The sequence below is a fragment of the Dermochelys coriacea genome, chromosome 11 (assembly GCF_009764565.3).
Source record: "Dermochelys coriacea isolate rDerCor1 chromosome 11, rDerCor1.pri.v4, whole genome shotgun sequence".
Classification (NCBI taxonomy): Eukaryota; Metazoa; Chordata; order Testudines; family Dermochelyidae; genus Dermochelys; species Dermochelys coriacea.
This window is the reverse complement of record NC_050078.2, coordinates 79,108,030-79,130,798: the sequence shown is the minus strand read 5'-3', so window position 1 is coordinate 79,130,798 and position 22,769 is coordinate 79,108,030. Positions and strand designations below refer to the sequence as shown.

The 22,769-nt window shown below is 41.9% G+C and overlaps 1 protein-coding gene across 9 annotated transcripts in view; it reads right to left on the bottom strand.

The window, feature by feature from the left end:
• The window catches only part of ADARB1 (adenosine deaminase RNA specific B1), a 277,982-nt gene that overhangs the window by 55,490 nt on the left and 199,723 nt on the right, over positions 1–22,769 (bottom strand). For all 9 annotated transcript variants that reach the window (XM_038421053.2, XM_043505834.1, XM_038421051.2 and 6 more), the window contains one exon: positions 6,529–6,643. In XM_038421053.2, coding sequence (XP_038276981.1) covers positions 6,529–6,643 — 115 coding nt within the window. The remainder of the gene's footprint in view (positions 1–6,528; positions 6,644–22,769) is intronic.

Below are 22,769 nucleotides of genomic sequence, written 5' to 3'. Positions count from 1 at the left end.
GGACTGCAAAGGACATCTCTCATTCAAACTGACTAGATCCTTATACTGATAAGATGAGCAGAAAACAGAAGCTCAGACACTGATGGTACTTTGTATATACTTGGCAATGTTCTTGTTAGCTGAATCAGGAGATTCAGTGGTTGCAATTAAAATCTGTTCAGCTGCTGTTTGCAAGTAAGTAATTTTACTGCAGTAATCTCTGTATTAAGTACAAGTATACTTAAGAATCAGGTATACCACAATAACAATAACTAAACAAAATGCAAACTTGAAAAGATTTAAAAGGCAAACTGTACATGACCTAGTTTATGTATGAAATGTATTGTAGTATAATAAAAACAACAAGGAGTCCAATGGCACCTTAAAGACTAACAGATTTATTTGGGCATAAGCTTTTGTGGGTAAAAACCCCATTTCTTCAGATGCAAGTCTAATGATATATATGAATTTACCATCCTGATAATTATTTTCAGAGTGCATTTTAAAAGGTTTGTGTATTTTATAGAATGTGGTTTGTCTCAGAAGACTCACTTAACTTATCTGGAGATGGTGAAACAGCTCAGTGAAAAAGAGAGGTGTTTGCAGGAATAAGGAGAGGTTACTCACCTTGTGTAGAAACTGGAATTCTTTAAGATATGTGTCTCTCTAGGTGCTCCACTTCAGATGCGCATGCACCTCCACCTCCAACTGGAGATTTTTGATAGCAGTGCCAATTCAAGCCTGTGCCTGTGATTTACACCCCCTCTTGTCCTGTACCAAGGATATACAGAGTTGCATGGGCAAATCACCCTCAGTTCTTTTTCTACTGCAAAGTTCTGCAGAGGAATCTCCGATTCAGAGGGGACGAATGGAAGCAGTACAGCATCCATTGGGACACACATCTCAAAGAATTCCAGTTACTGCACAAGGCAAGTACCTCTCCTCCTTTGGAGAAACGACCCTATGCGTGCTCCAATTCAGGTGACTCCCAAACACTATCCCCACAGGGAAGAGAGAGCATTGTAGCAGAGTCTAATACTGAGAACACAACTGCACTGCCAATCGACATATCTGATCTAGTGGAATGAACAAAAGAATAGTGCGTGGAGACAATAGGTATTGAAGTTCAGGTTGCAGCTCTGCAAATTTAGCAACTAGAACATCTTCCAGTTATGCCACAGAAGTAGATTGCGACCTTGTAGAATGGGCTTACAATCTAGGAGGCTGAATATTGGCAGAATCATAACGTGAGATAGTAAGCCAAGAGATCCACCTCAAATCTTTGAGTGGAGATTGTGGATCCTTTGGATCTGTCTGCAACTGAAACAAACAGTCTGAGAGACTTTCTGAATGGTTTGGCTCTGTTCAGATAGAAGGCTAATGCCCTTCTGAAATCCAAGGTATGGAAGGCAGCTTCCAGCCTAGCCTGATGCGGTTTAGGGGAAAAAACTAAAGGTGAATGGTCTGATTAATATGAAATTCAGAAGACGCTTTAGGTAGAAACTTAGAATGTGGTCGAAATGAGACTTCTTCCTTGTAATATATTGTAAAGTGATGGGAGGATCTGCCGTTAAAGCCCCCAGTTCTCTGATGCTCTGGGCAGAAGCGATGGTCACCAAGAAAGCTTTTTTCATGGATAGTTGAAGCCGCACACATGTAACTAATGGCTCAAAGGGGTGTTTCATAAGGGAACTAATGAGAAAGTTCAAGTCCCATATCAGGATAGGTTCCTTAAGCTATGGAAAAAGATTAATCAGTGACGTGAGGAATCTTGATGTTGTGGGGTGAGCAAAAATTGAAAAACCTTTCACAGAAGTATCAATGTTGTTTCAGCTACCAAGAGAACCTTGATAGACATCATAGTAAGACCTGACCTTTTACATTCCAACAGGTAGCCAAGGATGGTGGAAAGACAAGAGCGAACAGGAAAAACTTGTTGATGGGTACACAGTGGGGAAATATCTTCCATTTCTGACAATAAGTATATCACACAGATACTTTTCTACTGTTTAACAATACCTGCTGTACCTCTTTTGAACAGGAAGTCTCTATTCCTAAGAACCACCCAGGAGCCATGCCTGCAACTTCCTGTTGGGATGAAGTGTCTGACCAGCATCCTGAGACAACAGGAAGCAACTGGTTGGAGTTCTCAGCAGTGGATGAGAGGTCAAATCAGGTAAGGATACCACACTTGTCTTGGCCAAGTTGATGCAATTAAAATGATGTTAGCCTTGTCCTTTTTGATCTTGTTCAGTACTTTCAAAAGCAATGGTGTGGGTGGGTATGCATAAAGGCAGCCCTTCATCCCTGAAATAAGGAAGGCATCTTCTAGTGACAGCTTGTATCTTTGTAACCTAGCACACCTGATTACAACTTCAGTGTTTCTAGGGATGCTTCAATTGAGTCCCACCCTGCCATGAAGAATTTTTTGCACTTTGTGTTGATGGTGGCGGCAAAGAGATCCACTTCTGGAAGCCCCACCTGGTTAGAAATATGCTGTTGAGGACTCGTGAGTCCAGGAGAAGTGCCTGCAGAGATTGTTGGCCATGGTGTTCTGTATACCTGGGAGGTAAGAAGCACAAATTCTAGAGTTTTATTCCTTTGGCACAAAGCAAGGAAGAGCATGCCCCACTCTGTTAATTGACGTACAACATGCAGCCCATGTTGTCTGTCATGACCTTGATAAATTTGACTCTCATCATTGGAACGAAATGAGTGCAAGCATTTCTGACTGTTTTCAATTCTAGAAGGTTGAAAAGGACACTCTTGAGAAGAACATTTATCCTGAATGCTGTGATACCCTAGATATGCTCCCCATCCCAAAAGGGACATATCTAATGTTATAATGATGGTAGTAGGAGGTTGCATGAAAGGGGCTCTTGCACATACTTTAAAGGGGTCCTTCCACCAACTGACTGAGTCCAAAACACAACGGGGAACAGACATATGTTTGTCTTGACTGGTTGTATGGCATATAAACTGCCTTGAGCCATCCCTGGAAGCACTGAAGATGTATCCAGGAGCGTTGGGTGACGAAGGTACAAGCTGCCATAACCTCTAATAGTTGGAGACAATTTCTTGCTGAGCTTTAACGACTTACCTGAACCTTTGAAATTAGATTTTTTAGGGTTGCGAACCTGTCCATTGTAAAATGAAGAAACCTGCTGTGAGAGGGGTGAATTGTGACATGAAAATACATGTCAAGGGTCACAAACCAATCCTTGGAATCTGAAGAAGGAATTATAGCTGCAAGGGTCATCATCCTGAATGTTTGTGGTTTCACTTAGTTGTTTAGATGCTTTAGACTAGAGCTAATATTGGTCTCCTTCTCCATTCTTTTTGGGACCCAGTAAGTACTTGTAATAGAAACCCTTTCTCCTGTGCTGGACTGGAGCTAGTTCTGTGGGCCCTAAGCATAGAAGAGAGGCAACTTTCTATCGCAGCAATTGATCATGAGATTGATCCCTGAAAAGGGATGAGGAAGGAGGGTAGGAGGGAAGGATGGAGATGAACTGGATGGAATAATCAGGCACTGTGACCTCCAAAACCCATTTGTTGGATATTATTCTCTCCCATGTAGGTTGGAAATGGGAAACACGGTATCCAAAAGGGAGGTGGGAAAGGAGGGTGAGACTGTAGGCTCTAGTAGAGTAGGTGATTACGAGTTTAAATCAAACCTTTCAAAGTGTGAAGAAACTCATCAGCAGACTCAGAGAACAGCTTGACACCATCAAAAGGAAGGTCCTCAACAGTACTCTGTACTTCCATAGAAAAGTTAGCCAATTGGAGCCAAGATGCTTGTCGCATCACAGTTGTGGTGGAAATGAACCAGGCTGCAGTATCAGCTGCATCTAAGAAGGCCTGCAATGATGTTCTTGTTGAGAGCTGACCTTCATTTATGATGGTTTTAAATTGCTCGTGATGCTCCTTTGGTAAATGCTCAGTAAAGCTGTTGAATTTATTGTAATTAATGAAGTCATAATTTGACATCCACTTTTTGTGGTTAGCAATTCTGAACTGTAATGTTGCTGAGGATTAACTCTTGTGACCGAAGCGATAACATCACTTCTGGTCCTTGTTTTAAGGGATAGACTTTGCATGTCTACCATGTTCTTTCACTGCTTCTCTGACCAAAGAATTTGGTGACAAGTGTAAAAAAGTCCCTCAAAGTCCCTGGCTGGAACACAGTATTTTTTGTCATCACTTTTACAACTATAGGGTGCTGTAGCTTGAGTCTGCCAGATGGTCTTAGCAGGCTCTAATAAAGCCTCATTCAAAGGAAGGGCCACATGTGACAAAACTGAAGTATGTAAGATGTCCAGGAGCTTATGAGTGTCTTGGACCTCCTCTACACGAATTTGAAGCATATCTGCAATGTCCTTCATCAGCTCCTAAAACTGTCTAAAATCATTTGCAATGGAAGATGGTGGAGGCATTACAGCCTCATCTGGCAATGATGAAGAAATATTTTTGTGAAGTGTTACCTCCTTGTCAGCCCTTGCCTCCTGCTCCTCAAAGTTCTACTCTAATGGCTCAAGTTGATGAGGTGGTAGCAAAGATGCAGGAGAATGCCTCTACCTGTGCTCTCTCTGAGAGGGACTTGGGACCTTTAAGAACTGTTAGTGATATAGGGCCCAGGGATCCCAATAAGGTCACTGGGAGGGCTTCAGAGCATAAGAGAAGGCACCCATCATTGGTCACACCAACTAAATTGGGGTCAAGGATGTCTGTCCCCAACAGTCTCTAAGTAGCAGATAGTTACTTGTAGAGTAAAGAGGAGATCCCTGAAATGAAACCTGAGTCAGAAGAATCATCCTCAATATATTTCAGAGAAGGTGATAACTTTCAACCTAGATGGTTGATGCCTGTGAAGCAGGAGGTCTTGATGAAAAATGTGAAGTCTGTAACACAGAAGATCATGGTACAGATAACTTTACGGTACCAGTAGGTAATGGAGACCCCAACATAAAAAGATCCCTTGACTATCTAACTCCTGTGGCAGTGATGATATGTGAAGGGGAGTTGAGAAGGATCCTGTGGAGACTGACAATGGTACCAAGGCAGGGACTTGTCTAGATTGCATCGATGCTGTGGGAACTAAATGCTTCCACTGAGTATGTTCAGACTCAGGCAGTAGCAATAGAGCAGTCAGTGACAGTGTATAGATACCAAAGATACAGTAGCGTCTGATGGTGCAGACTTCCTTGAAGTTGAATGTCTACTAGACTGGACATGACCAGCTGATGCTGAACAAGTTTTCAGCACCAAATCCAGCTTATTGTTAGTTTTCAGAGTAGCAGCCGTGTTAGTCTGTATTCGCAAAAAGAAAAGGAGTACTTGTGGCACCTTAGAGACTAACAAATTTATTTGAGCATAAGCTTTCGCGAAAGCTTATGCTCAAATAAATTTGTTAGTCTCTAAGGTGCCACAAGTACTCCTTTTCTTATTGTTAGAGTGGCTTTTAGAGGAAGACTTAGATGATTTCACGGTACTGGAACCACTGAAATTCTCAACAGTACAGCTTTCGGGACCTGAGGTCTCCAGAACAATTTTTTCGATTGGTGAACGAAACTTCTTAGTAGGAGACCTAACATTCCTGCTCCTCTTGTCAGAACACACAGTCTTACTGCACAAGCCTCTTGGTACCACAGATGCAGAAGCAGGTGCTGTATCCATCGAGGGTCTTGGTGACCAGGATCCAGAGGTAGAGGGGCACTAAATATGCTTGGAGATTTGTGTACGGGGGATTCTCAGAGCCCGGGTTGGTGGCCAGTCTTGCTCCATCATTAACAATTTCAATTTTATTTCTCTATTTTTACAAGATCTGCTTTTGCAGGAGAAGCAGATCTTATATTTGACTCATATATGGATGTCTCCCAAACAACGGAGGTGCCGAGATTGTCTGTCACTGACTAGGATAGCTTCCCAGCAGGAAAGACAGTGCTCAAAGCCTGGAGATCCTGGCATACCCCATATTCCAGAACAACCTCTCAAGCGGGGAAAGAACAAATGGGGAAAAACCAACAACAGACTCCCTGAACTAAATACTATAACTAAACTAAGAAACAGAAAAAACTATGTTTAACTAACTACATGTAAGTGAAGCAGGCATGCTTGATGTTCCATCTCAGGCTGAAGACAATCAAGAAGGAACTGAGTGCAGTTTGCCTTTGCAGCTCTATATATCCTCAGTACAGACCATGAGGATGTGCACAGAGTGTGCGTGGGCAGAAGGGGCACTGCTATTGAAAATCTCTGATAGAAAGCGACCGGTGACACATGCGCACCGAAGTGGAGCTCCTAAAGGGATATTACTTGAAGAAGAACTTTGCTGCAGTGCCTACAATAAAGACCTTGCAAAGGCTTGACTTTAGTTATTCTATTATTTACTCCATCATTATGATTATGCATTAAAAAATGTCCCAGAGCAGTTTGAGAAAAGAAAAATTAAGCGTAAAGACAAACGTTTTCTAACTATCTAGATATTTATATTGTGTCCATCACCGTGGCATCTGAACACTTAAAAGTAGTACTGATTAGGTTTTTTACCTGTTGTCATGACAATTCCAGCAAGAACTTTTCTACGTGCATGGGGAGATGTGAAATTATCAGTCAGATCACTGAATTTATCCACAACCAAGCGTGCAACAGCATCAGCTAAAACCTGCAGAATCACAGAAATACATGTTAGAGAGAATCAAACAAGAAACAACCATTAAATGTTGGCATTTAATATGATGGATGAAAAAAAATCATCCACACTGTTAATTTTTTATCCTCCACTGATTAGGGCCAAGATTTCCCAGTGTCCACTAACTCTTGGTGCCCTGCTTGAGATATCTAGCATCTGATTTTCCAGCATGCTGAGCAGAACACCTCCTAAAGACTTCAACTGGAGCTTTGGTTCTTGGACCCAAAACTGAAAACCTAAAAACTGAAAGACCGAAAAGTAGTGACAATTTTGAAAAATTGGGCCTGGATGAACAAAGAAATGGCAGAAAGATTCAATGCTTTTATCTCATCATACATCATTTCAAAGTCCTAAACAAGAGTCCATGCTTTTATCCTTGTATCTCCAAAATACTTAATTTCAGTGACCTAAACACTGGGCCTGAAAATAAGACCAAAATACAACAAAAATCGGTCATCTTGACCAACATATAAAAATATTTTATTACACCAGAAATAGTTATTTATTTTTCACAATTATAAAAATGTGCCCTTCCCTCAGCTTTAGGTGAATATACATTATTTTATTTTTTGTTTTATTACAAAAACATACAATTTTTAAATCGACAATTTCAACATAAAATTCAACGACGGCCATCGAAAATAAAGAAGTATTATCCCTTTAATCCTCAGGAAAGCCTGGAATAATAGAGAAGGCTTTGCAATTTGCCCTGAGTGTCAACAAACTTATGGTCTGTCAGACTGCGAGTGAAGACTAGTTGCAGATTTAAGGAAAACTCCTTGAAAATGACCTACCACCAGCTTGTTTAAATCTCGAGATTGTTAGTTCCAGCACCACAGCTGATCTCAACATATCATCATGTGAGGAGAGAAGCTGTCTTTAAGGTATCCAGAAAACACAGAATTTAGAGGTTTGTAAGTCAAAATCAACATCTTGAATTTCACCTGGAAACAAATTGGAAGCTAACGCTGACTATGGAACAATGATGCTATTTGTGAAAAATATTGCTAAATAAGTATAGTACAGCTTTTGGAAGTAGCTGAATAGTTTTCATATGTACAGTAATTCCACAGAATACAGTGCAGTAATCCAATCTGGAGATGAAAATGGCATAGAAGATTATGGAAGTTCCATGTTCAAAGAGAGTGCTTGAAACCTTCTAGCCAACCATGCAGTGGCAAAAAGGCATTCTTGGCCACAGCTACCACTTAGACATCCAGAAGCAGTAGAGGATGTAACAGGACCCACAAATTGTGAATCTGACCATGCAATGGTGAGCATGCTCTCCCAATTGAGAGAATGGATATAACCTCCATAATTTCTCTCATAGTGTTCTCCAGCCTACTATCATCATCATCTTTTCTTATACAGACAGACTGGGCCTTGGGAAGCTACCTCACATCTAAGCTACATCTTGGCTCGACACTGGGAAAGCAGACAGACCACATCATCAAGATGTGACAGAACAGAGAGAGAGAGTTGTTTATTATGGGCATATTGAAGACAATGCAGTTCTACTTCCACCTTATCTCACATAATGATCACATATACCCAACACACAAGGGGAGAGGTGAAGTAATGGAACCCTGAGGTCCCATCCATAAGAGAGCTCATGGGACTAAGAAGCCTTTGTCCACAACTACCCTGTGAGTTCTCTCAGGGAAGTTCAAAACCACTCAAGAGTTGTTCTCTCTACCCTAGACAGGGCCATTGGCATGTCATGAATACTTTATGGTCAACAGTACCAAAAGTTGCTGACAGATCTAAAAGAAAAAACATGAACACCTGAACATAATCAGATCTAACACCAGATTGTCATAGGTCAAGGAAACCAAAGGGCTCCAGACATTGTCAGAGTTGACTCACCACAACCCTTCTCAACAATCTTCCTTGGAAACTGAGTGATGAGAAATAATGTGACAATTAGCAGAATTCTCAATGCCTGTTTTCCTCCTGGCTGACTTTACTGGCCAAGGAGGACATGAGTCCAGCTTGCAGGCCATAACCCTAAGCTCTTTGAACTTTTCCAGAGTCTTGCTGAGTGGCGCTGGCTAAAACTCACAGAAAACTGCATTTGTTGCTAGCTTTAGTCCTGGTTCTGTCGTTATAGAGACTGACAATAAAGTCTGAACACCAGTAGTCATATATGCAAAGCAGAGGACAGGGATATATCAAGCAAATTTAAGGCCTACTTGTTATTTGTCCTTTTTGAAAACTAAACTTTTTCATATTTTTCACTGGCTATCCATTGCACATAAGGATTCAGTTATGAAGAATAATGACAATAGATTAAAACAAGATATCTAATACAACTATGGCTTCTTTTATGAAGAACAGGATTTGCTATTGAGACAGCTGGGCACATGCACAACGGAACTCGTCTCTGATTTGTTGCAGATCCTGTTCTTTGCAAAACCATTCAGCCAGCCCAGGAACTCTACTACTGAATTTCCTGAACAATTTCACAAAGACCAGGACCTTCTTTAAAATGTTCAGCCAACTCAGGTGGGGAGGCTCTTGTGCCAGCAGAACAATTTCATGATGAACAGGATACTTGCCAAAAAAACTCACTGATCTGTCTAAGATCCAGGTCTTTGACTATGTAGGTGTTCTCTGTTGAAAATCATCTTTTCTGACAAAACACAGATGCCACTGGGCTAGCAAAATCCATTCCCTGTGCACCATAATAGCCACTACTTTCAATACAGGAAGCACTACTGTGTGCAAATGACAAAAGATGGTGGTGTATTAATCTCATTAACTATGCAAAAATATTTCTGCATACTGTACCAGAGAATGGCAGTAGGCAACAGAGAACACATTCTCCAATGATCTGATTATGATGAATAATGCTTCCAATTTTTTCCTACTTTTTGTTCGTTAACAAAATAATTACATGATGCCAGAAAGACCTCCAAATAAACTCTCACCATATAAAAATGTCTATTATCTCCAGTGTTCAGTTTTTAAGCTACAAAAATCACAAGCTGCGGAATGTGAATTTTTCTGACCCATGTTAAATGATTCAAATTCAGAAACTCATGAACAGATTTTATGGAAGTTCCTCAGAAAATTTAAGCTTTACTCGAGGCCCAGCATTGAATCCAGACCAGAGTCCCAGTTCAGTTCTTAACCTCAAGAATACTGCCAAGTCAACAAACTGGGTCTCCTAGCTACAAAGCTGGAGATCTAGTTTTTAACATTACCATACCTAACCACCCAACCTGTCCCAAACCACAACTTGATGGATCTTCCAGAAAAACTTGGCTTGCAGTTGGAAACCACCAGCCAAAGGCATTTCATATGTGACAGGGTCAGGCCAGACGGCTACAGGAGAGTGCTGGAAGGCAGATATATTCGCCCCCGGATAAGCAGGTTCTTTTTCCCTTGGTAGCTGAACAGGGGTTATTCTAGGTTAATTATGACACCTGGGGCCAATCAAGAGCCTGCCAGAACCTGTTAAAAGCCTCCCCTCCAGACAGATAGGGGTGTGCGATAGGAGCTGAGGGAGGAAGGCGACCTACTGGATAGCTAGGCAGTGATGACACTGACAAGCATTAGGAGAGAAGCCACGCAGGTACAGAGGCAAAGGACCGGAGATCCCTGCCCTACAGGGAGGACGGCCCTTCTGGGCCCAGGAGGTCTGAGGGAAGAGACCCTGCCAGAGGGGAGAGATTGAGCTGGGTGTCTGGTCTGTTGCCACCATGCTTGGAGGGGCAACCAGAGACTGAGAGGCTCCCTGCGACTCCCCCTGTCACGGAGGCTGGGAGGAACCCTGCTCCGGCAGGGTGAGGACAGTAAACCCAGGGGCGTGTGGAAGATCCTGAGAGAAAAGAGGAATACCCCAGCCTGCTAAATGGAAGTGCAGGACCCACTGTGGCGGAGAAGAAGCTCTGGCACTCATACAGATGTTACGACAGAGCACAATACTGCTGGATGGAACTGTGCAATGGACTCCCCAAATATGGGCACGTCTCAATTCCCACACAAAGAACTTAGGCTTTAGCCTAGCTGGCGGAGCAGTCCCTAATCGTTGTGAAATATCTGCAAATCACAAAGATTTGTCTCTCCCCATATTAACAACTCAGACAAGGAAAGACAGCTAAGGCTGATGAAAAAGGGCTGAGTAACACTGCTTGTTCTTCATGCATATCATCTCTTGTCACATTCTACACTTGAAAAACATGGCCACTGTCACACCCTCTAAAAGTATCTAAACAGCAACCTCATTTCCTACTTTTGGTGGTTGTCTCCTCACGTACCATTGCACGAACGTGTAAGAACATCCCAAAGCAGCAACACAGTAGCAGGGGATAAAAAACGGTAAGTGATGACCCAGATAAGCAGCTAAGAAGAGCAGCAAATGGTAACGTAGGAAAGAAGGTCTAATGCAAATAATGGCACTGAGGGAGAACAGAGCAGCTGACACTTTAAATGTCTGAATCATACATTGTAATCTCTGCCCCCATGTACAGTATCTGCTGGGTACAGATAGAGCAAGGCCGTAATGAATCCTCTGATGAGTTGCACCAGCACTCAGCCTCTGTGAGACTGCAAAATGACAGCTAGCCTGTCATTCAACAGATAACCAGATTGAATCACATCAGTTCTCTCAAAATGTGAAAGGGTATTCCTTCCACAAACACACTGGTACTTTGGGGCTCCCTGTTGAGAGCTGTTTACCCAGGAAGCACTTTGTTACATACAATAGTCTCATCATGAGCTTGTTGTGCACTGATGAACACTACATGATCGGCACACATGTAGGTGCTCAGATACAAGTCAGGGCAAACAACGTCCACATCTACTGCTCAGTACCCTCAGCTGCCATACAAAGCTGGGAACCTTTCAATACATGTGGAAGGGCCATGCCTTTTTGGAAAAAAATGGCTATACCTTAAGACAACAGTTAGAAAAACAAACAAACAAACAAACAAAAAAGATCTAACCAGTAGAAAGGAAGAGGAAACAAAACTGAACGGGTTACAACTGGAATGGGCACTAAAGATCCTGAAGTCCCACTACACCTTTGAGAAGCCATGAACCACACATGCCACTGGCTGGGTGGGGAGCTGCCAGAGTGGTGTGTCTAAATCCACTATAGGAAGTGATTTTCCCACTGCCTTCTCTGTTACCTTGTGGTCCTCTATCGTATAATGTCATACTGTAGAATTTTTTTGTTTGTTATTGTGTGTTGCAATATGAACTAGTAGTCTGTATTTTTCTAACAGTGTTTCATTCTGTTTTAGAATCTGGAAAGTATATGGAATGTATTTCTGAATGTCACTATTTTTTCCCCACCCAGGTTAAGTCACACAAAAAGTAGTAAATTTGAGAATGTGTAAAAGTTCTCAGTTGTCAAGGTATTGCAGAGATCATGATGGAAACTGAAGAATGCTGTTGTGCAGACAGTATACTGAACTGTAAATCAATGAATTACCAAATAAATGATTTTGGTGTAGATCCACAGGAGCAGAACACATACCTCAATGGAGGGGAGTGGTGACAAAAACATGACTTCAAATACACATTGTGGGTCACATACAAAGAAAACAGTCAGATGTAAGGTAAAAAGGACAAAACAAAGAATTTGGAAAAGGGGACTGAGCCAAGAACCCCAGAAAACAGCAGCCATATGCAGTCACAGAGTTCATCAAGGCTCATGGATGTGAATAGTTGGCCCTTTGTGAAACGTTTTTTAAATTGCAGCATAAGATGCAGGCACTGATGGCTAAAAAGTAGCTGTGTGAGGGTTACGAGCAGCAGTGGCAGAGTGCAAAGATCATACACAATACTTTTAGCTTTCTAGGACTCCCTGACTGAGCACCACCCACTGAGACACACAGGACCTGCTCAGGGTTTGCTCAGCAGGATTTCTAAGCATTTAATGACTTTGCTTCAGAGACACAGAGTTCAGGACCCCACTCTGCTAGGCACTGTACAGACTTCAGACTACAGCCCCACAACCAAAGAGCTCACGATTCAATTTACATGTCACAGAGGATGGAACAGGTAGACAAAAAGATAAATGGAGTGGGGATGAATTGAATGGATGAGATGAATAAAAATGAATACAGTTTATTAGCGAAGCAGAAGTCAAAAGTCACCACTTGCCTGACCAGTGCCAGCTGGCAGTGATTTGTAGCCATCACAGCAGAGGTAAGTTTTAATGAGCTATTTATGAAAAGATAAAGTGACAACTTTATGAATTTTGACAGAAAGTTTTCTGCACGCACAGGGAGCTGTATGGGAGAAAGCCTGGAAGTGTTTGAGGGACAAGGGAATAATTAGACAACTGAAGCTGGCATTTTAGCAAAGTGAAGGCTGGGGTCAACAGCTCAATAAACTAGTAGATCTGTTAGACAGAATGGTGTCTATCGGTCTTAAAGACAAACACTTGCATTTTATGTGGTGGAGAGAAGGAGCCAGTGGAGAGAAATGAAGAGCCAGTGATGTGATCAGGGACGAGCCAAAAAAATGAAGAGAAGAAATTATTTAATTGCCTAAGCAATAATGCTAGGAGCCTGGTAATAAACAAGAAGAATGAGAATTGCTCATTTATGAGCACAAATTTGATCTAGTTGCCATTATTGAAACCTGGTGGGATGATTTGCATGATTGGAATACTAAAATCAGTGGTTACAACCTGCTTAGGAAGGATCAAGTAGACAAAAGAGGAGGGGACTTGCACGCTAGATCAAAATGGCATTACCTGTTTGTGAGTCACTAATAACTAGCAAGAAAATGCTTTTGAATGCTTATGGATAAATATCCTAACAGATAAAGCACAAGATGGGCTATTAGTTGGTGTCTGCTACAGACCCCAAATCACACTAGAGAACAGGATGATCAGCTCCTTATGCACCTATCTACAACGTGTAGGAAAAAAAGCTGCGTGATCATGGGGGACTTCAATTTGAGTGACATACACTGGAGGTCTCATGCTGCCAATACTAAAACATCCTTAGAATTTTTAAGTATTATCTATGACACGGATGGCCAAACTTACTGATACTCCGAGCTGCATCCAACAATTTCCAGAAGTTCGAGAGCTAGGACACACCTGCCGGAGCCTGCAGCTTCATCCCTGTGGGAGGCACCTGCCAGGGCTTGGGGCTTCATCCCCACTCCTGCTGAAGCCCCAAGCCCCACAGGGCTGAAGCCCTGAGAGCCCCTTCCCTTCTGCAAAACAGAGGCAACATGTGGGGGAGGCACGTGGGGTCATGATTTTGGCCAGGGTTTGCTAGTCCCACTCAGAGGACACAAAAATTGGGGGAGTGGTAAATAATGAAGAGAACAGGTCATTAAAACACAGTGATCAGGATTGGTTCGTCAGCTGGGTCAAGCAAACAATATGCATTTTAGTAGGCTAAATGGAAATGTACAAATCTACAAACAAGGAACGTAGGCCATATTTACAGGACAGGGGATTCTATCCTGGAAACCATTGACTCTGAAAAAGATTTGGGGTTTGTGATGGATAATCAACTAAGCATGAGCTCCCAGGGCTAATGAAATCCTTGGATGCATAAACAGGGGAATTTTAAGTAAGAGGAGAGAGGTTATTTTATGTCTGGTGAAATCACTGCTGGAACAAAATGTCCACAATTCAAGAAGGATGTTGATAAATAGGAGAGGGTTCAGGGAAGACACACAAGAATGATTGAAGGGTTAGAAAACATTCCTTATAGTGATCGACTTAAGAGCAAAATCGGTTTAGCTTAACACAGAGAAGGGAAGGAGCAGAGAGAGAGAACGTGGGGAATGAGCCAGGGTATATTTTGTAGTGGGAGAAAAGTGTAAAGACACTGAAGGTAAAGGATTTGCCAAGTGCTCGTAACTCTAGCCAGCTTATACTCTTCCTGCCTTCCATTGAGGACTATTTTCCTTGGCAAGTAGGGGATCTCATGTATGCATCTAGTCAGTCAGTTACATGTCTATGGTGATCCTGACTATTAGAATTCTCATCAATGGCTTCCCTCTGGAAAGGACCAAGGACTGAAAGACAGCACTTGACAGAATGATTTGCTTGTGATGTCTCCAGTCAATGATTCCCCGCTGAGGGAAGAAATACCTGCAGATGTCTCATATGGAAGATAATCCAATGAACTATATCTGAACAATAAGAGACCTAGAAGCTTGAAGGACCTGCCAGAATATGGTGGTAGAGGGAGCCAAACTGGATTTGATCCAGATCCCTGATTTGAGGAAGGGCTGAACCCAAAAACTAACATTGTGACACTCAATCTTTAGAAAGACAGAGGTTTAAAAGTGAGGAAGCTACCTAGAAATATACCAAAGACAAAATATAAACTATTAACATCTTTATAATAAGCATGGTAGCTATTTAATCACAGCTAGAAGACATGCAATCTTGTAAACAAAACAGAAAAAGGAAGGCAAGGAGGAAAAAAGTATGGTTAAATGGCAAAGAGGTAGGTTCAAGAAATGCCAACCAAAGTGAAGAGAGCAGTAAGGAACATAAAAAAGGCCCTACCAAATTCACGGCCATGAAAAACGTATCACGGACTGTGAAATCTGGTCACTCCCTGCGAAATTTGGTCTTTTGTGGGCTTTTACCCTATACTATACAGATTTCACAGAGGAGACCAGCATTTCTCAAACTGGGGGTTCTGACCCAAAAGGGCATTGCGGAGGGGCATCACAAAGTTATAAAGTATGGGGGTCGCAGTATTGCTACCCTCACTTCTCTGCTGCCTTCAGAGCTGTGCAGCTGCAGAGCGTCAAGTGTTGGCCGGGTACCCAGCTCTGAAGTCAGCATCCACCAGCAGCAGTGCAGAAATAAGAGTGGCAATACCATACCACACCACCCTTACTTCTGCGCTGGTGCTGGAGGCGGCTCTGCTTTCAGAACGGGGCTCCAGCAGCAGTGCAGAACTAAGGGTAGCAGTACCGCCACCCCCCCACAATAACCATGCAACCCCCTCCTCCCATTCCTTTTTGGGTCAGGAACCCTATAATTACAACACTGTGAAATTTCAGATTTAAATAGTTCAAATCATGAAATTTTACAATTTTAAAAATCCTATGACTGTGAAATTGACCAAAATGGACTGTGAATTTGGTAGGGCCCTAAACATAAACTCTGGCAAATAAAATCTAAACAGGAATTTAGAAAATAAAAGAGGGAATTTAGAGCATAAAAAGACAAGCAGAGAAAAACAAACAAGAAATTCCATTTCCTCAGCTCTTGCTTTCATGAAGTAGGTCTTCTGTGATGGCAATCCTGGACCAGGCTGATTTCCACTGCTATGAACTTGTTCTCTCATCCTTCAGTTTTTCCAACTTCCTAGCCAAGCACACTTCTCCGCCTGAAACCTCAGCTACGTATTCACCACTTCTAATTCTCTCCTTAAGCCCTTCTCCCTTAACTTCCCTGTCTGCTCAAGATCATACTGATTTTCTCAAAGATATACTGAGAAGGTGTGACGTTATCTGATTAAAATATGACCATGTAGATCATCGTTGCTACCACTGTTATATAATTGCAACAAATCTTATACAAGTAAGGTGTCAATAGAAAGGTTATTATTTGCTGAATATGATTATACTATTTATATACATGTACCATTTTTGTACCTGAAGTTATGAATACTATGTACCTGGATTTCAAATGTTTGCTCATGTAGTAACACCCACAAGGTATTTAGCCTGCACATCTTGAAGGAACTATTCAAGTTGAATTGCCCATCAAAGAACACTTACCTCACATTGGAAGACGCCTATCTACACTTAACGGACTTTCCTGTGAACACTCTAACTGGAGTATGGGGAATGGCCTCTACTATGACTAAGCGAAGGATGCATGGACTTGTGACTTGCCCATGTGATTCCAAACACCATCTTGTTACCTGTAACGTTCCACAGTGAGAACAATGGGTTTCCCTTCACTTGGGAGAAGCTATAAAAGGCCCTGGAAAAATGTCCATTTTGTTTCTTTCCTGCTCAAAGCTCTGGATTATGGTGAACTTGTACTAATGGGAGCATTCTAACCCCAGGACTGAGGACCTTCCCATGATTTGGAAGCAACCAGAGACTTAACAAGCCTGTAGCTTATTCCATCACTGCTACAAGCCTGATCCAAGAACTTTGCAATTATTGTATGTATGTGATTCCTTTAACCAGTTTTAACTCTCATCTTTCTTTCTTTCTTTCTTTCTTTCTTTCTTTCTTTCTTTCTTTCTTTCTTTCTTTCTTTCTTTCTTTCTTTCTTTCTTTCTTTCTTTCTTTCTTTCTTTCTATAAATAAACCTTTAGATATTAGATATTAAATGATTGGCAACAGTGTGGTTATTGGGTAAGATCTGAGTTATATATTGACCTGGGTATGTGGCTGCTCCTCTGGGATCAGAAGAACCCTTTTGTTTGATGAAATTGGTTTTAAATAACCACTCATCATTACATCTAGTGTCTGGGTTTTGAATCCAGGACTGGAATACTTAAGGAGGCTGCATTTCTGACTTCTTGTTAGCCAGTGTGGCGAGACAGAAGTTTACTTTTGTTGCTGGTTTGGTATATCTCATGGAAGAATAACCACCAGTTTTGGGGTCTGTCTGCCCTTTTTTTCCACCGGCTTGTCTTGAATTTGGTATTCTCAGTCATGACCCACGGATGCACGGAGACAGAAGCTTTGAAATGGCTACCACTTTCCCTCTTTCATCACTCTCTACTACTTCTCCTGTGTCACAGAAACCAAAGTTTGTTATCCACTTTCCTCCTCTTGTCCCACCTGCTTCAGTGACCCTATCCCACCCCATCTCCTGACATGACACCAGTTCTCATTTTCTCCCTCACGGTTCTCCACTTCTCCCTCTTTCCTGGGTGATTCCACTCTAAATACAAGCATTCTTCATTGTTCCTCACCTTAAAAAACACTCACCCAAGACACTGTTTCTCTCTCCAATTACCATTCTGTCTCCCTTCTTCTCTTTATCTCTAAGCTCATTGAAAGTGTTATCTATAACTACTATCTGGAATTTCGTTGCTCCAATTCCATCCTAGATTCTTTCCAATTTGGCCTCCACTTTCTATGCTTCACTGAAACTGCTGTCAGCAAAGTTTATAACATCCTTTTCATGGCCATTTTTCAGAACTAATATTTCACTCTCATCCTCCTTGATTGTCAGATGCCTTTGACACAGCTGTGCTCATCTGCAGATCTTGTTCTACTTCAACTTTGGTGACTTAGTCTTCTCATTTTCCTCTTACCTCTCTAATCACTCCTTCACTGTTCGATCTGGAAGATCCTCGATATTCCCCCCTCCAACCTTCAGTGGGGAGCCTTCCTCTTCTCCCTCCACATCTTACATGCATGTGATTTTGTTTAAAAAAACACTTCAGCTATCATCTTTATGTTGATGAATCACAAATCTACCTGTTTACTCTGAACCTGTATCTTTTCATTCTAAGTAAAATCTCTGCCTGTTTTTCTCTGTGGATCTTCAGCTGTCAGCATAAGGTCAACAAATTCCAAACTGAGCTTGTGATTAGTTCCCTGCCAAGCCCTCCCCTTCATCTCTTCCTCAGTTACTGTGGAGAAAACCACCATCATAACATCACCATGCTACCTATCACTCAGACCCATAGCCTGGGCTTCAGCTTTGACTCAGTCACCTCTCTAAGTTTACAAATCCAGGCTGTTTCTAAATCATATAGCTTCTTACTACATAACTTCTCTAAGATGTGGGCTTTGCTCTCCATCCGCACAAAAATAAACCTGTATTTAAATAAAAAGCCTGATTTGAATAAATATTATTTATAAAAACTACAAGAATCTGATCAAATTTTATCTACCCTGCTCATTGCCCAAGGTTAAGATTCACTGCTTGAGGATTAGAAACTTCCCCAATAGGCATGTTATTTTACAGCAGTCCATTATGGGATTTTAGACCTTCTGAAGCTTCTGGTATTGATCACTGGTAAGAGTTAGGATACCAAACTAGATGGATCGCTGATCTGATCAGGTATGGCAATTCCTATGTTCCTAATCAGGAAACAGTTTTATGTTACAGGTATATTCCCAGAAACAAGATCTCCATTACAAACAGCTCTTTTAGGGCACTACCTGCCCATCCAAAGCTTTGAAATTATGGAAATACCAAGCAGAGAGGGATATTCCACACATTTTACCTCCCAGACATCATTTTATCTGCTGCCTATATAAAATACTCAGACCACAACAGAAAAATGACTTGTATTTCCAACAGGGGGAGAGACACTATACTGGCCATATTTACCTGACTTGCAGATTAAAGTTAATGGAACTGTACACAAGACTAGCATCTGCACTGGAGTATATGTTTGCTGGATCAGGCTCTTAGATACATCAAGCTGCTCACAAATTTTCCATCTCTCTCTTTTGATCTTCATCATTAATTATACAGAAAGCTCTGCTGAGAGACTTGATGAAAGGTGCTGCTGAGTAATGTCTAACAAACTGAAAACCATAGGTCAGATTCTCAGCTAGTGCAAACCGGCACAGCTCCACTGAAGCTTCCTATTTTAACAGTATATGGAAAAATAAATATCCCATTTACACCCATTGACATCAATGAGACTTAAGGATGTGGGTAAATTTAAGCAAGTGCTGGAGAGCTTTAATGAATAAAGGCCATAGGTAGGATATGCTCTTCTAGATTGAGATGTCTGTGATTTCTTTAGTTACTCTAGGCAGAGAAAATTTACCACCACTCTCTTGGCTGATTACTAAAAGCAGATTTTCAATAATAAATAATAAATCAGAGCTAAAATGAGAGAGAGAGGGAGAGAGAGAGGGAGAGAGAGACTATTCTAACTGCACTGAAAGATCAACAGCATAGTTTTTGTAATACAAACAGAAACATTGACCGTTCCCTCATGCCTGCTCTCCACACTATTTCTGACCAAATACTTTTACCGGCAAATTGAATAAATATCTCGACAACACTGAAGAAATTAGGTAATTAGGTAGCTGTTCTGTCCATCAACATTTTTTAACAATCAATTAGAAAAGCCTACATAATTTCAAGAAACAAATAAAAGGACACAAATTATAGAAGTGTTCAGCATGATGTGAACATCCACACTGCTCTCAATGTAAGAATATCTGAAGAATTATGATTTTTATTTCTGTGTACTGCAGAATAATAATGCATAAAAGAAAAAACATAATGAAAACTCTTATGGTTAGCTATTTATTAACTGAGGACATTTGGGGGGTTCAGATATTTTTTGCAACAGCAAAGTATTAACTACAATTGAAGGCCATCTGTGTGCTGAAACGCAACACTAGTCAGACAAACAATACTTTCCTCCTATCTGATCAAGCCTCTGAAATGTGGACAATTACAAACACAAAACTTTTCATTTCACTGCATCATGAAATGTTCAATTCCTATAAGCCTAGGTCTTGGTGCTTGAACACATTCATTTCTTCTAGTATCAGATACCAAAACATATGCTCACAATTTTCAAATATCTAATAATGTTAGCTCCTTCACTTTGACCACAAAGATTTGACATTTTTGCCTTTTCAGGTAATCTCAACATATTAATCGCACATCTTAGAACTGCTGAGTTCTCCTCCATTCAATTCTCGTCAGCTCCAGTTGCTTACCAGTTCTACGGATTTATGATAAGCCATGCACTTTAAAGTTTCAAAGCTACCTATATCAACCTAAAGAGGCTGAAACATGTGTATTTTCTGACATGGAAATAAAGGTAATTTGAACAGCAAAAGATTTACACATCCTTCAGATATTTCCCTTTAGTCACTGCTTAGCCAAACAATACACATTTAATGCTTAGTATTTCCTGATAATTAGCTCCTCCATCTCCCTAATCATTTTCTTCTCTTCTCTAGAGTCTCTCCACTGGGTCACCATTTTTCTTGCAATAAGGAAGCAGAAATTAACTGTAATATACTAGATGCAGATGCCGCAGACCTGTACAGAGTAGGGACTATAACTTCCCAGCTCCATGATGAAATGGTGTCTCAGCTTATGTAGCCCAAACTGCATTCTCTTTTTTTACCCTGCTATCCTTCAGTGAAAATTCATTTCCATCCTGCTGTCCAGTAGTACTTATAAGTGTTTTTTGGCATGCCTGCTTTCACCCTTTCCTTGAACATCTGGTATCTGGATTGTTTTCACTTAGATATATTAGTTTCCAATTTCCCAATTTGATCATTTTATTATTTTCTGGCTGTTTTCTAATGTGTCTTGGCCCCTATATGTATTTTCTCTATCCTCAATAAAGTTGGCAACTCCTCCCAATTTAGAGTCATCTCCAGATTTAACATGCTATTTACCTGCTCTTCTAGACCAGTGGTTTCCAACTTTTTTTCTGGCAACCCAGTTGAAGAAAACTGTTGATGCCCATGACCCAACGGAGCTGGGGATGAGGGGTTTGGCATGTGGGAGGGGGCTCAGGACAGAGGCTTGGAGTGTGGGGGTGAGAGCTGCAGGGTAGGGCTGGGAATGAGGGGTTCAGGGTGTGGAGGTGGCTCTGGGCTGGGGCAGGGAGAGGGGGTGCAGGCTCTGGGCTGGGGATGAGGGGTTTGGGGTGCAGGAGGGGGCTCTGGGTTAGGGGGGCTCAGGGTTGGGGCAGGGGATTGGGGCGCAGGGTTGGGACACGGGCTTACCTCTGGCAGCTCCTGGCCAGCAGCACAGCCGGGGTGCAGACTCAGGCTTCCCACCTGTCCTGGCACCACGGACCATGTTGCACCCTGGAAGTGGCCAGCAGCAGGTCCAGCTCCTAGGCAGAGGCACGCAAGCGGCTCTGTGCAGTTCTCACCCGCAGGCACAACCCCCCAAGTTCCCATTGGCCGGGAACTGGCCAATGGGAATGCGGAGCCAATGCTTGGGGTGGGGTCAGCACGAGAAGCCCCTTGACCCCCCTGCCTAGGAGCCAGACCTGTTGCTGGCCGCTTCAAGGGTGCAGTGCGGTGTCAGAACACGTAGGGATTACTAATTCTTACTGGCTGGCCGCCAGGTACCTTGGGTGCTGAGCAAGGCGACCCAGGGCCTTGAAATCCACAATCTAGTACTGGGTTGCAACCCAATGTTTGAAAATTATTGGTCTAGACTATAAGTGAAAAAGTTAAATAAAGCATGACATAATACCAACACCTTAAATACCCCACTAGACATCTCCCAACATCTCAATAAAATATAATGGGCCCTGATGTAACTCCTTTGATTTCATAGAATTTTAAAATTAAATTCAAAACATGTAAATATCATAATACGCTGCAAACAAACTCAAAAGTGAAGAAATGCAATAGAGCTCAGATCAAAAGTCCATTGAAAGACTCTGACTTCAGAGGGCTTTGGATTTGCTCTTTTGTGAGGTATTAACAGTAATAGTAACTTGCCTACTTTACCCATATGTGGCAACTACTAGTTAAGCTGTTAAGGATTCAATTGAGCATTATACCACACCGCCAAGTCAGGGTGTTGAGGAGTTGCACTGCAATGAGGAGCTATGGAAGAGATTGCGTGTCAACCTGTTTTAACACGGCACAACAAACTCCTTTTTCTCTGTTGCTGAGCAGCTATATTGATCAGTGTGGGGACAGGGGACAAGGCCATGACCCTGCCTGCCTTGCTCCTTTTGGGTGGCTTGCGCCTACAGGACATTAGAAGGGAATACAGTTGTGACTGGTCCTTGAATTGAGGTCTGGGTAGGAGGAAGGAGCTCCTTGTGCACCTATATCCAACCTGGTTCTAAATGTACTTCAATATATACAATATGCACCATATGATCATGTTAATGGCACTATGGGCGGGTGGTGAACACTTCTGATATCGCTAAAAAGGCACAGTGGGCAAAGCAAAACATGATTTGGACAACAACTGGCCCCAGCCTGACTCCAATAAATATAGACTCTTGTGGGAAGCAAAAAGAAGGGGAAGCATGATGGCAATCAGAATGCCTTGAATAAGAACCATTGATTAATTACACTGTGTTTCCAATATGTTTGTTACTGATTGTTCAGTATGTAAAGCTCCTCAGTAATCTCACAAAAAGTAACAATGAGCTAATGTCTGTCCCTTGCAGTGATTCAATTCCCCAGCAAAGGCTAAGAGACTACTTGTGTC